The 20,041-nt window shown below is 33.2% G+C and overlaps 1 protein-coding gene across 2 annotated transcripts; it reads left to right on the forward strand.

The window, feature by feature from the left end:
- The first annotated feature begins 10,607 nt into the window (after positions 1 to 10,607).
- VPS60.2 (SNF7 family protein) lies at positions 10,608 to 12,629 on the forward strand. 2 transcript variants are annotated; one of them, XM_079026340.1, is made up of 7 exons: positions 10,608 to 10,848; positions 11,437 to 11,588; positions 11,683 to 11,776; positions 11,840 to 11,911; positions 11,993 to 12,104; positions 12,175 to 12,332; positions 12,416 to 12,629. In XM_079026340.1, the coding sequence occupies exons 1-7, from the start codon at positions 10,780 to 10,782 to the stop codon at positions 12,467 to 12,469; spliced, it is 711 nt and encodes a 236-aa protein (XP_078882466.1). In that variant the 5' UTR covers positions 10,608 to 10,779; the 3' UTR covers positions 12,470 to 12,629. The 2 variants fall into 2 exon arrangements, with proteins under 2 accessions (XP_078882466.1, XP_078882465.1); XM_079026339.1 differs by having other exon boundaries at positions 10,635 to 10,848; positions 11,683 to 11,911.
- Positions 12,630 to 20,041: the final 7,412 nt, after the last annotated feature.

Below are 20,041 nucleotides of genomic sequence, written 5' to 3' on the forward strand. Positions count from 1 at the left end.
TCAATAAACATTGTTTTCTAAAAGTTCAGATGTTTTCTAGATATATGTCAAAGCTAGTGGGAGCATAAGTGTTATGCTTGTATGGTAATAATCACCGTGTTAGTGCGAGCATGATTATTATTTCAAGTATTGCAAGTTAGCAATATTAATTATAGAAAACAAGATTCACTTTGCAGAGTTGTAGGGGTTGAAAAGTTGTTTTGCTATAATTAAGGGAGAGAATAGTATACTTCATTTCAAATCTTGTAACATCCCAAAATTTAAGGCCAAAAATTTCATTTTTAAATAAGTTATTACATAAAACCATCAGTATAAAAACATTCATAATAATACCTCATGTCAAACCAAATTGTCGGTAATCAAAACATATTATCATAAAATAATATCAGAGTGTAATCCCAAAGATCTCATGTGCGGAAAACATAGTGTGATGGCATGGCCATGCTAAAAACGCATGGCCTCATGGCATGTCACGTGAACTTTAATAAAAGAGCAGGAGACGTCATTTTGAAGGGTGGAACGGTTTTGGGAGTAGTTTCTGGCGATTAGGGCAATTTTGGGAGAATTCTTGGAGCTTTTGAGAAGACTTAATCATTGCAAACATTTGGATTTCATTTTTGTAAGGATTAAACATCCCAATTCCATCTTTATTCTTGTTTGATTTGTTCTTAGCCATGTGTGGCTAAGAAACCCTAGTTTCTAGTTCTTGTTCAAAACATGTTGATTGCTTGACTTGAAGCATATGATTTGATGTTTGATTTGTGATTCTATTCTAGTGATTATGTTTTTGTTTAAACTAGAATCCTTGAATTTGATTTGTGTTTGATTGGCCACTTTCATGAATTGAATTTTTGTGCAGTTAATTAACTTTTACGGCACCTAATCGTTCTATTGAGTTAATAATTGGTAACAAGCAATAAGTTTTCTTATTGTAAAACATATATCACATGTTTTCACACTTCCGAGCGTATGAGAAGAAATGAACATTGTTGGGAAGCTTGTACAAAACTTAATGCGGTTTTTCAATACAATCTAAGAGCAACCTCCCCAAGCTTAGACCTTTCTTGTCCTCAAGAAAGAACAAAATTGAGAATCAACCTAGAGAAGACGATAGGCGACTAAAAAGAAACTAAGATGAAAAGAATGGAAGGAACGAAAAGGACTAAATGGAATTAAGAATGCATGCATGCAATAAAAGAAGAACTAATGAAAATAACATATGTACAAAAAGTTTTTTTTTTTGACATTAATGCAATAAATAAAACAAAGCAAACATATTCAATCCAATTAACCTCATTATGTCATTAAGTCGAAGGTGTACCTATCGGGCCTTGAGATAATTTGACATTAACCCCATAAAGATATATAACATGTAAAACAAGGTTTTTAGCCATTCCCTAACACAACTCAACAAAATCAAAAATTACAACACTTGTTCACTTTTACAGGTATTGGGTTAGCAATGGAACAAATTATGGTCTTACTCTCGTGAAAACATGTGATGCAAAATATGCTCATTTTCATTTTTCAAATCATGACAATGACCGACTCCAGCTATTTGTTGACTAACAACAATCTTTTTCTAAAAAAATATTTTCTAAAAATTCCCTATTATTTACCCAGATTGGTTACCTGTTTCAAACCACTTACACCAGTCAAAGTAGTTTACAGTCAGTCTCAATGTTTACAACCAAACATTTTTCAAACACATTATTCAATTAAACTATAAACATAAATATATACAAACTATCTAATTATATTTTTCTGCAAATAAAGCTCATGGCTTCCTTTGAAATCCGTGTAACGGGCTTCCAACCAACACATCCAAATCAGATGACCTTAGTGTGCTAGATTTAAAGAGATCCCTCGGGTTTACTTGCCCGAACCTCAAAGGCCACATATTAGCTTTATTTGTTATTATTAAGTTCATGACTTTCTATGGAACCCGTGTAACGAATTTTCAACTCAATCAGTCCCAAACTATTCAGCTTTAGGCTATTAGGTGTAAAACACCCCTCGGAGTCTACTTGTTCGAATCCCAAAGGTCACAGATTAACTTAATAATATTTTTATTTATTTATTTATTTATATTTTTTTATTTTATTTTTATTATTATTATTATTATTATTATTATTATTGGAGGACTGATGTAAACGCGCAAAGACCCGTAAGTATAGTCGGAAACAATGTCCCCAAGCAGGGTATTTAGAAGGGAGTAGGTAGAAAAGACATTTTAGAGCGCTGGAGGATTCGATTCACTGAAATTTTATATTCATTTTATGACTCTTTTGAACTTGGAGTTTGGATATGAAAGAGCTATACTACTCATAAGACCAATCATGTGTTCCAAGGGCTAAACTATATCTATCGTTATGCTTTGGTGTTGATAACCTTATCATTTTTTTGTTTTGCACGAGTAGCTTCGGGACACGTGTTCGTGTGAGATTAGGTTGCTTCAAGATTTTTAATGAAAAACGAACAAGTTCTAATCTCAAGTCACGACTAATTTACCACTTCAACTTATTCAAGAAGATTAGGTTTCTTTAGATTGAATTTTTTTAATAATGCAAAAAGATAAAAATGCTATAAAAAGACGGAAATAAACATGCAAAATAGGTGCATAAAATGCACCTATCAGATGCGCTGCAATCAAGCCGGCTCCTTTCCTTTGAAAACGAGTACCTGAAACCAAAACTGTAAACCGTAAACACGAAGCTTAGTGAGTTCCCCCATCATACCGCATACCATACAATATACTGTCAGACAATTCTTGGGCACCTGATTTACCCAGGTCAAACCATTCTGGGGTGCTTGACGTACATAGGTCAAGACATTCGGGGGTGCTTGACGTACTCGTCGGTCTATTTCACCCGACTACTGGGGACTATTTCACCCCTACTACTACCATATAAACACATAGCATATCATAATGTACTGTCAGACAATTCTAGGGTGTCTGACTTACCCAGGTCAAGCCATTTTGGGGTGCTTGACGTACCCGTCGGTCTATTTCACCCGACTACCGGGGACTATTGTGACATCCCCAATTTCTCAGCCAGAAAAGACCGATTTGTTTATGATTGATTTTTAAAATCAGAGTAATCTTTTAAAGAAAATAGTTGCGGAATTTGTTCCCAAAATCAATGTTTTAAAACCCGGGTCAACCCGGCCGGTTCAACCGGTTGGACCGTGACCCGGGGCAGAAGGCGGGTCAATTGAGACCGGTTTTTTGTAAAAATACGAACCAGATCGAACCGGCCGGGTTTCCCCTAAACCGCGGTTCGACCTAAGGAATTAGCACAAAATCTATTGCTACATAAGGCGCATCTACCAACATCATCCTTTAAGCGCCTCTGCCAGGATTACGTCATACACTATGAGACGCGACTGCCAGGTTTATGACATTCTCTTTTAGGCGCATCTGCCGACATTATCTTATAAGCGCATCTGCCAAGATTATCCTATAAGCGCATCTGCCAAGATTATTCTATAAGCGCATCTGCTATTGTTATGACAATCTCTATTTGGCGCATCTGCCAAGATCACGACATTCACTACTTGGTGCATCTACCGATATTATTCTCAAGCGCATCTGCTAGTTTTATGACATTCTTTAATTGGTGCATCTACCAATATCATTCTTAATCATCTTTCATACCTCATCATTTTATCACATACCAACTATCTCATCTACCCATGTTCTTTCCAACATATTTGTAGATATAAAATACATATACAGTTTAACTCATTTAAAAACTATATAAAACATTCATTCCATAATCATCTCAAATAAACAACAATATATAAACATATAGCACGTATTTTATAACAAATACTTCATATTTATATGTTAGAAGAAAGTAACCACACACTCTCCCAAACATATACTTAATACATTCAAACAATACTTGTATTATACCCGTGTTTATGAAAGGGACTATACACCCACACATATAAACAACTTTATATTATACACATAGCACGTATTTTATAGAAAATACTTAATATTTATGTGTTAGAAGAAAGTAACTACACACTCACCTGATCAGAAGATAATCGGGCAGCACTACGGCTTGCAGAAGTAGTGTTTCTCCGTAGATCTGGAAGATCTTCACAAAAACCGGCTCCTTGCGGGTAGCGCTTCGGCTCGGGAATAACGCTCTTCGGGATCCTCGGGGCTTCGGATCTTGCTTCGGGGCTCGGAAATATTACCGGGGCTTCAGGGTATAAACGACACGCAAAACGAGGCAAAAACTAGAGAGAAGAAAGAGTTTGAACAGGAGAAAATGGCTGATTTCGAGTTCTATTTATAGGCTGAGGGTCTGGGATTACGCGGGGCGTAATCTCAAATTACGCGGGGCGTACTCGAGTTAGGCAGGGCGTACTTTGACGTCATTGCGTGCGTCGACTGGTGGCACTCGAGTATTGGTCAGACAAGTTGCACCCTTTTGAGTACGCTGGGCGTAATTTGACTCGTCGAACTTCTAAATTGCGTAACTTTCGCATACGAGCTCCGTTTTCGACGTTCTTTATATCCACGCGTAGGCGAGACTACGCTCTACAACTTTTGTTTAGACTCCGTTGGCTAATTTTGAATTTATTTTTATTATATTACTTTTAGTAGGCCGGGACTGGAAAACTCCGTTATAAATTCTTAGCTTCTTCATCCGACGTCCGTTTTCGCCTATCTTTTTATCGTTTCACTACAATTGACGAGATCTTCGATTCTCGTTTAGATTGTTTTGGCTAAAAACCGCTCGATCTCAAATCGAGTATTCGGGCTGGATACTGTTAAGCTGAAATTAGAAAAATCATAACTTCCTCATACGAAGTCAGATTTGGACGTTCTTTTTATGCACGCTCACGGTTTAACGAACTCTAAAACTTTCGTTTAGATCACTAAGGCTAAATATCGCTCTAACATAACTTCACTTTTTACGTCGTGTTGTGTCGTGCTGGTTCTGTCGCGAAACTTCGACAGGTCATAACTTCTTCGTTATAACTCGGATTTCGGCGTTCTTTATATGCACGAAAACCTTGTAACATATACTATAACTTAGTTAAGATTATTCATTCTAAATAATCTTTCATCAAAAATTCATTTTTGACGCCTATCGTCTCTAAATTGACTAGCCCTGATCTACAGGCGTTACAACTATTTCACCCCCACTACTACCACATAAACACATAGCATGTTAGCATATAAACATATAAGGTAATAGTAATCCTAGGTGAATATCAAAAAGACAATCATCTAACATACAACTCCTACTGGTGGGCCGGAATTGTGGCCTTTGACCCACCGCTACTGGAGGGTAACCCACCTCACACTGCTAAAGTCCCGTAGACACAATCCCACACTTGCTGAAGTCCGGTAGACTCAACCCCAGCTATTGGATGACAGATTCCCGAACTGTCAACACCAAAACAACACCCAATTAATAATTGGGTCCCAACACATCACCATAATACATACTTGGATAATTACTACATTACCCCAGACTTGGCTTATTTAAGCCCAAGGCCTAATCCATAGGCCCAAAGCCAACTAGGAATCAAAGCCCAACATATGGCCCGATTTTCCAAATTAGGCCCAAGCCCCTTACATAGGCCTTACCCTAGGCCCATTAAATTATTCTAGTCCAATTACTTGACTTTGGATGACCCATTAATAACCCAACCATCAAGGCCCAATAGAAAGGCCTAACAATAAACCCAAATGAAATTAGGATTTCTCATAAAATGATGATTAGGGTTAAGTTTCCCACTTAACACATTAAGGACTTAATCCATTAAGTCCCACATGGCCTTAGGTTAATTTGCAATGATTAATAACTAATAATTTAAGTTCATTAAATTATCCTGTTGTGGTCCCGCTAAGTCCCAAATTAGGGTTTCATGGCATTAGGGTTTTCCAAACCCTAATTAGGATTTCCAACCCATCTTAGCCCAATAGGCCCGATAGTCAGATCCTGAAGCCCATTAGGGTTTCCTAAGGTCAATTAGGGTCCATTAGACACATGTTTAGGCTTTATTGTCAATTAGGGCTTCATTAGGCCCAATAGGGTTTCACTAAGACCATTAAGGCTTCTTTGGGCCCATTAGGGATTACAAGGTCCATTAGGGTTTTAGTCCCTTGTCTAAACATCCAAACCAAAACACAACAGCAACGAGGCATACCGCCACCCGACACGGCGGCCGACAGCGGCAACCACCACCCTAAGGTGGTGGTTTTCCAATTTCTTTTATTATTTCATTTCCAAATTACAATTACAACCCAATAAATAAACACACTAAACGGAATAAACACACACAACCACCCTATGGTGACCGGTGGTGGCAGAAACGGTGGCAACCACCACCTTGAGGTGGTGGCGGTGGGTTTTCCGACCATGATCGCTCCAATAATCCTCACAATACAACAACTACATGAACACTCGACTACATACCCATGAAATAACGCACACTACTCGGACTTGAAGCAGCTGCGCACTCGAACTCATGAGAAACACGAACATGGCAGTGGCGGCGACGCGAGGTGGTGGCAATGGCGGCGCGTATGACGTCAAACAGCTTGAGGGAAACGCAAATATGAGATGAGGTTGATCTTACCAGGGGATTATGGTTGCTCGCAACCTTCTCTTCGTCGTTCACAGCTCCAACTTCAATCTCGATAGTCCTCTTGGACGTTCACGGTGTCACCGCCAACAGGGCTGTGGTGGTCGGCTGGGGCTCACAACCCCCTTGGCTTCGCCGGCAAGGAGATCGATGGCGGCTAGAAGGTCTCTCATGGTGGCGGCTAGTGAAGCATTAGGGTTAGGCGTGTTTAGAGGAAAACAGGAGGGAAGGGAAGGGAATGAAGGGTTTAAGTCTCGTGTTCCTTTCAAACTTATGCTTACTTAACACATTTAGTCCCTCACCCTGCAATCTTTCCCAATTCAAGGTTGCAATTTACAAAACAGCCCCCAACATTCAAGATTCATCACAATTCAAGTCCCAGAAGTTACCATATAGCCCCTCCATGACAAATCCTTTTCAAAATAAGTCCCATATTTTCCTTTTTAACCCACTCCATGGAAGTCCCTTACAAATTAAGTCCCATAAATGACCAAACAACCCCCAATATCTTAATTATGACATAATCAGCCCTTCCACCTCATTTTCTTTTAAATTAAGTCCAAATAATTACCACAGAGCCCTTGTCTTTATAAATAATTATAAATTGAGTCTGGAACTCACACTTTTAACCCCTGACTTCTAAAATTGTAACAATTAGCTCTTCAAGACCAACGTTTGATATATAGTTATTTATTTTAGGGCTTTTATTCGTTCACTAATTTATTTATTTAACTAATAAATAAACGGAAGAAGATAACAGATTGAATGAGAAGGCATATGCAAATTCCTTGGAACCAAGTGAAAACTTTGTTGGAGAAGCAAGTACTTCAAGGACAAAGCACAACAACAAGAAAAGGAAGCAAGGCTCCAAACACTCTTCCAAAGATGGCAAAACGCATGGCCCTAACTAGAAGAATTTCAGTTCATGTTATGTTTGTGGCAAAACTAGATACAAGGCCAAAGATTGCAGATTCAGGAGGGGTCAAAGAGGAAATAATGGAGGAAACAATGGAAACAATGGTGGCAATTCTGGTGGAGGAAAATCTGGTCAAACCAACATGGTTGAATCACCAAATCAGTTTGTTGGTGTGATTCAAACCAACATGGTTAGCAATTGTGTGGATTAGTGGATTGATATTGGAGCCACAAGGCACATTTGCAACTCCCAAACCATGTTTTTTACATACCAGAAAGTCTCGGATTCTGAACCAATGTTTATGGGGAATGACTCTACTGAAAAAGTTGAAAGAAAGGGAAAAGTGAAGCTACAGCTGACTTCTGAAAAAGAACTTGTTTTATGTGATGTATTGCATGTTCCTGAAATTACTAAGAATCTGATTTCTGGTCCTATTCTTAGTAACAAGGGATTTAAACTTGTATTTGAGTCGGATAAGTTTGTTCTCACCAAGGGTGGGATGTATGTTGGAAAGGGATACCTTAGTGATGGTCTCTTCAAAGTCAGTGTCTTACCTTTGTACTATGGTGTTGAAACACCAAACAATGATGTAACCAATGTTAATGCTAATGCAACAATGAGCACTACTATCCCCTCTTCTATGTATATGCATGATCCTTCATTTTTGTGACATTCTCGTTTGGGACATGTCAATTTTCATTTTATTCAAAGAATGGCAAAACTTGGCATGTTACCAAAATGTTCATTAGACAAAAACCTAAAATGTGAGGTTTGTGTGGAATCAAAAATTTCACAACATCCTCATAAATCAGTTGAAAAATCTAATGAAATACTTGGCTTAATCCACTATGATTTATGTGATTTTAGAGCAACACGTACAAGAGGAGGAAAGAATTATTATATTTTTTTTATTGATGATTGCAACAAGTATTGTTATATTTATTTATTAAATACCAAGGATGAAGCCTTGAATTCTTTTAAGAATTACAAGGCTGAAGTTGAAAATCAACTTGACAAAAAGATCAAAATTCTAAGGTCTGATTGAAGAGGAGAATATGAATCCAAAGACTTTGCTGAAATTTGTTCTTTAAATGGTATTATACATCAAACAACTGCTCCATATAATGTTGTATGATATACAAATGCTCCTCGTCACAATGTCTGAAGATATAGAAAGATTTGTCAATATAATGGACATCATCGAAGAAGATCAACAATAAAAGAACGAGTGCAAATATCATATATTGTGTGCAACCTAATTAAGAGCTACATGAAACTGTTTGAAAATCATGTAGATATTGTTAGTATACACTGTATGCAAGTTCAGTTATCTTGGAAATGAACTCTAAATATAGAAAATATAATGTCATTTTAAACTTAAATATGTAAAATAGTATGCTTTTCCAAATGACACGATTTTTCATTTGCATTAGGTAAACCAACCTTACAAAAGCTATTACATAGTTAAATCCTTTTACACGAATTTGGAAATTGTAAGAGATACATATTTTGTTTGCGGTCGATAAAACCTCCTCTAATTTTAACAACATATATAAGACTCTTCTACCTAAAACTTTTCAATTTCCGCATTCACACCTCGAATCCACATCTCAACCTCTTTGAGTTTTACCAAGTTTCGACCATTTGCCATAACTCTACTCGGACCAATCTGGTTCTAATAATTCGGCGAGTCTCCGACCAAAAATCTAAAACAATTTAATTTTTTTAGATCAAGAACACACACACATCCATTCTTCAACTTAATCGATTCAAGAACATACACACACTCATGATGCCCCAATCCAGAAAATTGAGCCTCTTTCTTTCTGCTCACAAAAAGAAAATCAAACCTGTGTTTTTTTCCCTTGCTCTCAATATATTGGATGAGAAGAACAAACAAACTCCAAATTGAACATCTTCTTCCTAGAAATTGATGTGGGTGTTGTTGAACATCTTCTTCCCAGATTTCGATTTTGAAAACATGTGTGAGTTCTTGAAAAGAAATCGATGTGTGTTCTTGAACAAAAATCGCTGTGTGCGTTCATATTTTTTTTAGAAATTAAATGATCTTCAAGGTATGTGTGTGTGTTTATCGTGTTTATCTTCTTCACAAAAATCAAAAATCGATGTGTGTGTGTGTTCATCGTGTTCATCTTCTTCACATAAATCAAACGATCTCCAGAAGTGTTTGTGTGTATGTGTTCATGCTCGAACATCATATTTGGGTTTATTGAAGCGATTTTCAGATTTGTGTGTGTTCATGTTTGATTTTGAAACAACAGTCATACACTCATTTGATGATTATGTATGTCTGTGTTCATCACAGATCTTGAGTTCATGAGAAAAGATAAGAAAGAGAGAGGGAAGAATAAAAGCCTTGAATCTGAAAGATATCTTATGTGTATGTTGTGTGTTCATCTTTGTCAGAAAATCATAAACGTCAGAGACTCGCCAGATAAGATGACCAAAGCATTGTCGGAGTCGTTAAATATGCTAAAAACCGACTAAACCTCCGATAGCAGGTCATAAGGATGTTATTTGAATAGTTCAACAACCTCAATAGGAAAATATGATGAAAAAAAAACGTAATGACTAAATGTGTATAATTCAAAAAATATATTATCCTTTTAAGTCATTATTCCTTATGAAAACGGAAACAAAATAAAATTAGTATAAAAATACATATGATAACAACATAAGAAAAAAAGTAAAGAGCCAAAACGATAAAAATAAAAATAAATGTCATTACAAGAACTTACATAGTTACAAATACAAGATCCAAACCAAAATTATCATGTCGACAAGGAAACATTTTTTTTTCAATGCGTGTACGATTGTTATTGTATCCATGTGCGACACAACACGACTCATCGAACAACACAGACAATGAGGATGGGGAGTGTCAAGTGTGTGTCGTTTTGTTAAAAGATTTTATAATGAAAACAGAAACTGTCAGTTTAAAAAATCACAGGACTAATTCTATAAACTATGTAACTGTCAAGGGACTGGTTTTGTAATTTCCGCTCAGAGAGATTGCCGATATCAGAAGCCAGCAAGAAAGAAGACGTACATATCACATTCAACGAAATTACGCAGGGACGCGTCCCACAGTCGGAGGATAAGAAGACGCAAGATCTCTCGTTGACTTTGTTCCTTCTCATAGTAGGTCATCTGCGTCTGTCGAATTGGGGATTGAAACCCGAAAAAACCCCTAAAATCAGCGAAAGTTTTGAAGTAATTGAGCGATGAGGAGAGTGTTCGGCGTTAAGAAAGACAAGGAACCGCCTCCTTCCCTTAATGACGCCTCTGATCGGGTACTCTCTCTGTCTATCTCATTCGATTATGTTTGATTTCATGTTTAATTTGATCGATCATTGTATATGGGGTTATTAGTACGCTTACTAATTGGGAATCCTAAATAGGTAGGGGTGAAACCAATATTTCAAAACAGCATAATACTTTGATAGGCTAAAAAATCCTAAATCCTCTTTAAAGCCCTTATTTACTTATATAAGTTTTATCCATGTAACATAGATACCTGTATAGTATGCATTATGCAATCGGCATACTATTTTGCATAATAGTTGTGATCCTCATCATGGAATTAAAATTTATATCATTATATGATCATATCTTGGCATCTTATGACATGGGAATGAGGCATAGTATGAATTGATTGCGTTTCAAGCTTATATATCTCCATGCTTTATATTGATCAACTGAATTATGTTCCAACAAAGAAACGTAAACAATATTATATGTCATACACCTTCAGTGATGATAATTAATACAAACTCTAAGTTGATCCATCACCATGGATTATCTACATTAAGTGTTTCTCACAAACTCTAAGTATTGTTTCTTAAAATGAATGCCTGATAAATTTGTATAACTTGTTTTAGATCAATAAAAGAGGTGAAACAGTGGATGAGAAGATCAAAAGACTTGATGGGGAACTTGCTCGATACAAGGAACAGATCAAAAAGACCAGACCAGGTCCCGCTCAAGAAGCTGTGAAGGCTCGAGCAATGAGAGTTCTTAAACAAAAAAGAATGTAGGCTTTGAATATACATACATCATATATATGTGTGGATATGTATTTGCTTATGTAAATTAATATACAATCAATCTTTAATGATTCTTGACAGGTATGAAGGACAACGTGACATGTTGTACAATCAAACATTCAATCTGGATCAAGTTGCATTCGCTTCAGAAGGGATTAAAGATGCTCAGCAAACAGTATGTGTCACAGTTATTAAGCATTTTGTTCAAAGACTTATTTATAAATTTTGTATCTTGCAGATGACAGCTTTGAAATCAGCAAACAAAGAGCTGAAAGGAATGATGAAGACTGTGAAGATTCAAGACATTGATGTTAGTATAATTATTTATGAATGTTGCTGTTTTGATAATTTCTAATTACTGACCAATCCATTTAATCTTGTTTATGTTTAGAATTTGCAAGATGAAATGATGGACATGATGGATATAAGCAATGAGATACAAGAATCTCTTGGTAGAAGTTACAGTGTGCCAGATGATATTGATGAAGATGATCTCATGGGTGGTAAGCACAAATTTATTATTATTATTATTATTATTTTAAATGTTAACTTCATTTTATGGAAATGTTTCAGAACTTGATGCTTTGGAGGCAGACATGGGTCAAGAAACTGAAGGTGAAGGGGTGCCTTCATATCTTCAACCTGATAATGAGCCTGATCTGAATGAAGAACTTAATCTGCCTTCAGCTCCAAGTGGACATGCAGTGCCAGCTGGCAGAGTTAACAATCAGGTAACTTTTAAATACAATCAGCTTCAAGTGATAATTGATAATGGTAATTTATGTGTTTTTTTTATTTTTGTTTAATTTTACAGGCTGTGGATGAATTTGGTTTTCCTGCTGTCCCTCATGCATCTCTTCGTAGTTAAGAGGTTTATTTTTTAAGGTGGATTAGGGTCAGTATTGTCTTTTTACGTCTCTTAAGTCTTAACAATAGTGTGCATAATTTGAACATGATACTTGCGTCACTGCTTGGGGATGTATATGATTTGTTGGCACTTTTTAAGTAATTGATGCTTTATTCATGTAGATGCCTTTGGTTGAAGTTTTGCATTTGGTTTTTGGTTTAAAATTTAAGTTTTATAATATTCCTTTAAATTTTTTTATATATTTCTTATGTTGGAAAATGGGAAAGAAATTTGTTATTCTTTTTCTATTGTTTTGTACAATATTTTAAACCGTGAAGTTGTTGGAATATTTAATAAAATGGTGAAGTAGTCTTTGTAAATAGACAAATATACAAACAAAATATAAATAATTAAATTGAAAAAACTCTCCTATTGTGGGGGCACATTAATCCTTTTAATGAAAAAATTATAGAAAAAAATTTCTTCTATTGTGGTTGCTTTTGCATCGGCTTTAAATCGTCTCCTTAACATTTTAGGTTATGCAACAACATTAAACCATTTGTAAAAAATTTAGTTAAAATTCAATCAAATGTAATAATATTAAAACCTTTGTAGACAAGTTAGTTAAAAACAAAATATATCGACAACTATTGTATTGTGTAGGTTTTTGAGTAATATATTTTATAAATGATTTATGATTGTTTTATTAAACTGAACTGTAAATGAATTTACCTAGGAGAGTCATCATATAATTTGACTTAATTTTTTGTTTTAAATTTATAATTGTATATACAAAATAGTAGTTAATGAATCATAAAATACATGGCAAATTTCATAAAACGCAACTTATTATATGCATGTTGTTGAAAAAAAAAAACCTTATATTAAATACATGACAGTTTAAACATTCCCTTTTTTATAATGAATTCTTTTATTAAGAAATTTATAATATATTATGATTTTCCTAACTTTTATAGTTTTATTCTTAAAAGTTAAATATATTGTTATTTTATAATGTCAGTTACAGGATAAGTTAGTTTGGGTTTACACATGACTGATTACTGAATACTGACGACCCCTACAAATTTGGGAATGGAACATGGGCGGATGGGTGTGTTGAATGTTGAGTGTTGTATTTGTATATTTAGCAATCTTTTTTCATGGTAATATATCCAAGCCATTGAAGTATTGCCATTGTTCTTCATTTTTATAACACTTATTGTGTGTGTGTGTGTGGGGGGGGGGGGGGGGGGGGGGGGGTAATCATATATTCGACATAAACATTAAAAATACTTTTATGTTCATAGTTATATTAATTATATTATTTCTTTTAATTATCACAAATAACTATTTTAAACCCAAAAAAATAACAAATATACCAATTATTACATGCTGCTATATTCATTGAAAAATGTAGCTTTAAATCTGCTACGCTAGTCTATACTTGTATATGTTTATCATGAGAATTGTTATTAATAAGTGAGTTTTATTCAACATATAACATTTTTTTGAGTTATTATACTTATATATGTTTATCATGAGAAGTATTATTTTATTTATTCATAATGGCCGTTAGGTAGTTTAAATTTAAGATTAAATGTAGTTAAGTTCATTTACTTTTTTAGAATATCAATATACTTTAATATATTTCTAAATTATTTTTGAATTTCATCTATGTCCGGACTTGAACCCTCAAACTTATGGAAGATATGTTTGTTCACTATTTTGATAAAACTGAATTATCTAATTAGACTATTTGGTTTGGATATTCGAAATTTTTTATTAGTTTTCAACAAAACAAAATTATTATTTTTAATTTCGGATTGGTTTTGTTTATAAAATAAAAATCAAATATAAAAAACAGAATAACAATTTATTTATATTATTTATTTTTAACATATATTTTTAATAATTTATAAATTTATTAACTTATTTTTTTAATAGATAAAATTTTCATCTATTATAATATTTTAATATGTACTTCTTATCAAAAGTTTTTTTGTCTATAAACTACTAAACCATAATATATTTTTCTTGATTGTTTATAAATTCTAATTCAAAATTAAATAAACAATTTTCTCTAGTTTCTTTTATAGAGTGGGTTAAGACACAAAGTTATATATTAATTAAAATGTTTTGCTTCTTGAAAACTAAACTATGAAAACGGACCCAACCAAATTATAATTTATTGGATCAAATCATATTTAAATTTGATTTGGATTATTTAGATTCATGATTAAAAACCAAAATCAATTTGGATCAGATCAAACTGATCCATTCAAACAGACACTATCAGGAGGGATGACATCTCACGATACTGTTACGACAATAATATCAAATGATTTCATTCTTTGTAATCAATATTACAAATGATATCTTTTCTTATATATTTAATAATATTTGTTGTATTTAGTTAATATATACAAAAGTTTTTTTTTTCCTTTTCTGTTTGTTTTGTTTTATAAAAAATAAATGTAAATCAATACATATGAATACGATTTTCTTGTGTATATATGTTTTTATTTACGAACTAAGATTTTTTTTTCTTAGTTGTGTAATGAAAATACAAATTCTTTTTTATATTTGTTGTAGCGGTTTAAAGTTATAATTATTCATTAAAAGAACCAATTAGAAAGGATAAATAGTACAATTGACTATCCATTGTTATAAACTACAGCTACAATAGAATAGGTTTATCAAACGTCTGTAATCTGCAAAAAAAAATATTGTTTTTTAATATCTATAAACTGTTAAAATAAATTAAAATTAAATAAATTGATTTTTTAAACTTAAAAAAGTTCTTCAATGCTGAAATTTAAAATAATTCTAGTTTTATAAACATGAAAGGTTTCAAATTTCAATTCATTTAAGAGATTTCATATTAAAATCATACGGATCCTCTGTTGCTTATTCATAGACCAACAAATGATTAACATATTTTATCTTCTATCAATATTTTATTGTAGTTAAAATGAGGAAATATATATATTTTAGAAAAAAGAGACATTCGAATAAAAAATATTAATCATTTTAATCGTTGTTGATGGTTTACCATGAGTAATTCGATTTTAGGAGCACAACATAATGTAATTGAATTCAAATATAACTATATCATTGATATAAAGTGACCTTTTATCTTTAGTCAATATTTCGTTGAAGGTAAAATGAGAAATATTTAAAAAAAAAGGCATTCATATAAAAAAATATTATAATTTTAAGAGTGAATTACACGAATGATCCCTATGGTTTAGGGTAATTTGCACGTGGCCCCGAACTTATTTTTTTAACTCGGAAGGTCCCTAGTTTGTTTGTGTTGCGCACATGGTCCATGTCTTACCTAAAAAGACTATTTTGTGCTTGATTTTCTAATTTATTTAAATAAACACACTCCCAACCCCACTTCCACCTCACCTCACCTTACTTTACCTACCAATTTGATTTAAATAAATTAAAAAATCAATGGCAAAAAAATACTTTTATGTTCATAGTTATATTAATTATATTATTTCTTTTAATTATCACAAATATTAAAAATATTTTTATGTTCATAGTTATATTAATTATATTATTTCTTTTAATTATCACAAATAACTACTTTAAACCCAAAAAAAATAACAAATATACCAATAATTACATGATGCTATATTCATTGAAAAATGTAGCTTTAAATCTGCTATGCTAGTCTATACTTGTATATGTTTATCATGAGAATTGTTATTAATAAGTGAGTTTTATTCAACATATAACATTTTTTTGAGTTATTATACTTATATATGTTTATCATGAGAAGTATTATTTTATTTATTCATAATGGCCGTTAGGTAGTTTAAATTTAAGATTAAATAGTCTTTTTAGATAAGACATGGACCAAGCACGCAGCAAAAACAAAATGTAAGAACCTTCCGAGTTAAAAAAAATAAGTTAGGGACCAAACATACAAATTACCCAAACCATAGGGACCATTCGTGTAATTTACTCTAATTTTAATCGTTGTTAATGATTTACCATGAATAATTTGATTTTAGGTGCTCAACATAATGTAATTGAATGCAAATATAATTATGTCATTTATATAAAATGACTACAATGATAATGGTGTTTTTTAGTTTCGAAGATGATTAAAAATGTTAGAAGACGGTAGCATTATTTGCGCTAAAAAGAAGACACACACCTTTTTAGGTATATGGTCTTCTAAACTCAAACACTCTACGAATGTTAATATATACATGTTAGCGTAAGGTTTGTTTGACGCTACAAAAAAGATCAAGAAGATTACAGACAAAAATCAAACACTACCTTATAATATTTTACTCCACAAACATTTAAGCTCTTATCATATACATAAAAATATCAAATATATAATTCTATATGCACCATGGGTCAAAAAAAAGCTCTCTAGTGGTCAACACAAAAATCCAAATCAAACCTGAAAAAAATTAAATTCATGATTTTTTAATATATCGTAATAGTTAAGAACACACAGGCCGGATATTTGAAAAGTAAATATTAATTAGATTACATTAATTCAATCGTATTGTATTTTATTTAAGCTCGTGGAAGTGGCGTCACGTCACAAGCCTTGTTTATTAACAATCTAATGACTAAAATGCGTTAAATAGACTTGTGTGGTCTTTATAAAACCTATTAATTTTCTAGTTTATCCAATGGGGAGGGGATTGAACTTTTTCTGTCCGGTATATAGAAATAGGGTTAATGACTTATTTAAATAAGACAAAACTTCAAAAATGGTCCCTCTGGTTTTCAAAAACATCAAGTTTAGTCTCTAAGTTCAAAAAACCTCACAGATGGTCCCTGTGGTTTCAAAACTTTTAACAAATGGTCCTTTTCGCTAACTCCGTTAGCTTTCGGCCGTTAAATGAAGGGCATTTCAGTCATTTCACAACCACAGGGACCATTTATGAAGTTTTGCCTTATTTTTTATTAAATAAATATAATTATTTAATATTAAAGGGCCCACCCCCCTCCCCTCTCTCTCTCTCTCTCTCTCTCTCTCTCTCTCCAACAACCCCACCCTTATTCCCTTCCTGATTTCCGATTGAGAGGTTTGATTCATGGTTTCTAGTTGAGGGATCAAATTTCAGCCACTAATAATCCCCAACATGTATAATACACTGGGGATAGTGTTCATCTGTTTTTGGTTCTTGGGCACAACTTGTTGAAGTTGTCTTGTCGTTTGGTTCCTGAATTGTACATCTTGATCTCTCAACCTGCTTGTTTCTTAGATCTGGAAGATAAGAACCCAGCAATGAAGACCGGTGAAGAATTTACACATATAAACGGCGATTTGAATCTTACCTTTGATTCTTGTGAAGAAATAACGTTTCAAGAAGATTGGTAGAAGATGGTTGCGTCATTGAAGAAGATGAGCAATGTCGCTATGTGTTCCGGCGTTTGTCACCACTAGTGAACATGAAAACCACCATGGAGATTACTTTTCCCATCGATTTTTAGATCTGGGTCTTAAGCCACCGCCACCTGGGTTTGTTAAGGTGGGTGGTGATGAAAAAGCAGGGACAGTAGGATGTGGGATTTTGTGTATGGGTTTTGTTCTAAATCTACCTTTCTCCATCTCTGTTTCAGGTCTGGAATTAAGAACTTAATTCGTTTCTAAAATACTTCTAATCGAGGTTCTGTGACACCTAACATCGACCCCAAGACACACACAATGAAGCTTTTTAATGTGTAATTAGATATCAACAACAGTAGCAAATCGTTTTCTAGAAGTGTGTGTGGAGCTTGAGTTGTAGGTGAAGAACGGGGAAGAAGATGATGGAGTGGTGGTGTTGTTTCGTCTTTATAACTGAAAATCTCCTATTCTCAATCGTTTTCTGGTTATGTATCATTCAACCTTCAAATCAATGATAAATAAAAGGAAGAAGGGGGTTTTAAATTCAGATCTTTCTTGATTTGAAGGAATGTTACAGACGTGTTTTGAAAGAGAAGAATAAACCGATCCAGTTGCACAATCTAGTCTTTTTACGAGAGAGAGAGAGAGAGAGAGAGAGACCCTTTAATATTAAATAATTATATTTATTTTTCTTTTTAAAAAAAAATTAAAGCAAAACTTCATAAATGGTCCCTGTGGTTGTGAAATGGCTGAAATGCCCTTCACTTAATAGCCAAAAGCTAACAGAGTTAGCGAAAAGAACCATTTGTTAAAAGTTTTGAAACCACAGGGACCATCTGTGAGGTTTTTTAAACTTAGGGACTAAAATTGATATTTTTGAAAACCACACGAACCATTTTTGAAGTTTTGTCTTTAAATAATAAATTCATATTGTTTTGTTAGCATTTATAGCAAAGTACATATCCTAATCATTTTTATTACCTCAATTATTTTTATTACCTCAATTTATTACAAAATTCATCAATTTATATATGTGACAAGGGGTCCGTTATATGGATAGAAAAATGTAGATACATATGATCCAACTTCATGTCTAGTGTTGTTTGTTCCATGTATAATTGTAGCTCTTCTAAGGGGGCCTTGTTCTCTTTTTGACTAAGAACATCTTCAATGATAGTTTTTTTTTAAAATTATATAATATTTGAAAAAGATTTTGGAAAACCTTCTACATTTAGAGAATAAGGCTCATTTGAGATGACACTTCAAACACTTATTTCTCTCTAACATTTTTTTATACTATATCACAATTGATCCCTACATTAAGTAACATTTTATTTTATAACCTAATTACATTTAGATAATAGATTTCTTTTAAACTTTATATTAGTTAATTAATTGATTTAATAAACAAAATAAAACTTATAATGTTTTATGAAAAAAGTTATATAATTCAAAAATAATTGTCAAGAACTTTTAAAATTAAAAAAATATTAAATAATATAAAACATTGTAGTTACTAGGCACTTAATGTCAAAAATTAAATTGAAAATTTTTGTCGGGTACTTTATAATTTATATCGACAGTATAAAAGATGATAAAATTTTCATAATCTAGTTACATGATATTTTATCGTTTTTTATATTTTAACTACATTGTGAAAATTTTATCATCTTTTATAGTATCAGAATAAAATACCCGGCAAAGTTACTTTTTAATTTTACTTTTGACATTGTCTAAAAAAGATAAATTAGTTAATGGCATATATTAGTAAAATAATAAATTATATAAATAAACTTAATGATAGATTTGTTAACTTTAGAGTGTCACTATTCATTCTTTATTTATAGAGTATAAAATTAATGATAGATTTGTTAACTTTAGAGTGTCACTATTCATTCTTTATTTATAGAGTATAAAATGGAGTTGGGTCATGCACTTAGTCTATTGATTAAGTGTATGACCCAAGTGCATGACCCAACGGGTGGTGGGACCGAGGGTCTCACATAAGTGTTGGCCGAGGTCATCTTTGATGTCGACTACACAAACTTTTGCACCGTGTTTGTGGAAAAGACGCACGATGCTCTCTCCGATACCGGTTGCACCACCTGTTACCAAAGCCACCTTTCCTAATAACCTTTCCTATAAATAGAGTGTAATGGTAGAAAGAGAATAGGGTTGGAGATGCTATAGCTTACTTGTAATCTTGTATATTACCTTGATAGACC

Source organism: Lactuca serriola, chromosome 2 (assembly GCF_051521515.1).
Source record: "Lactuca serriola cultivar US96UC23 chromosome 2, Lser_US96UC23_V15, whole genome shotgun sequence".
NCBI classification, from domain to species: Eukaryota; Viridiplantae; Streptophyta; class Magnoliopsida; order Asterales; family Asteraceae; genus Lactuca; species Lactuca serriola.

Excerpts from the sequence above, each read along its gene's own strand:
- VPS60.2 (XM_079026339.1), top strand. The coding sequence starts at position 10,780 with ATGAGGAGAGTGTTCGGCGTTAAGAAAGACAAGGAACCGCCTCCTTCC. Across the intron at positions 11,589-11,682 it reads GTTCTTAAACAAAAAAGAAT|GTATGAAGGACAACGTGACA; the intron begins GTAGGCTTTGAA and ends GATTCTTGACAG. Across the intron at positions 12,105-12,174 it reads TGAAGATGATCTCATGGGTG|AACTTGATGCTTTGGAGGCA; the intron begins GTAAGCACAAAT and ends GAAATGTTTCAG.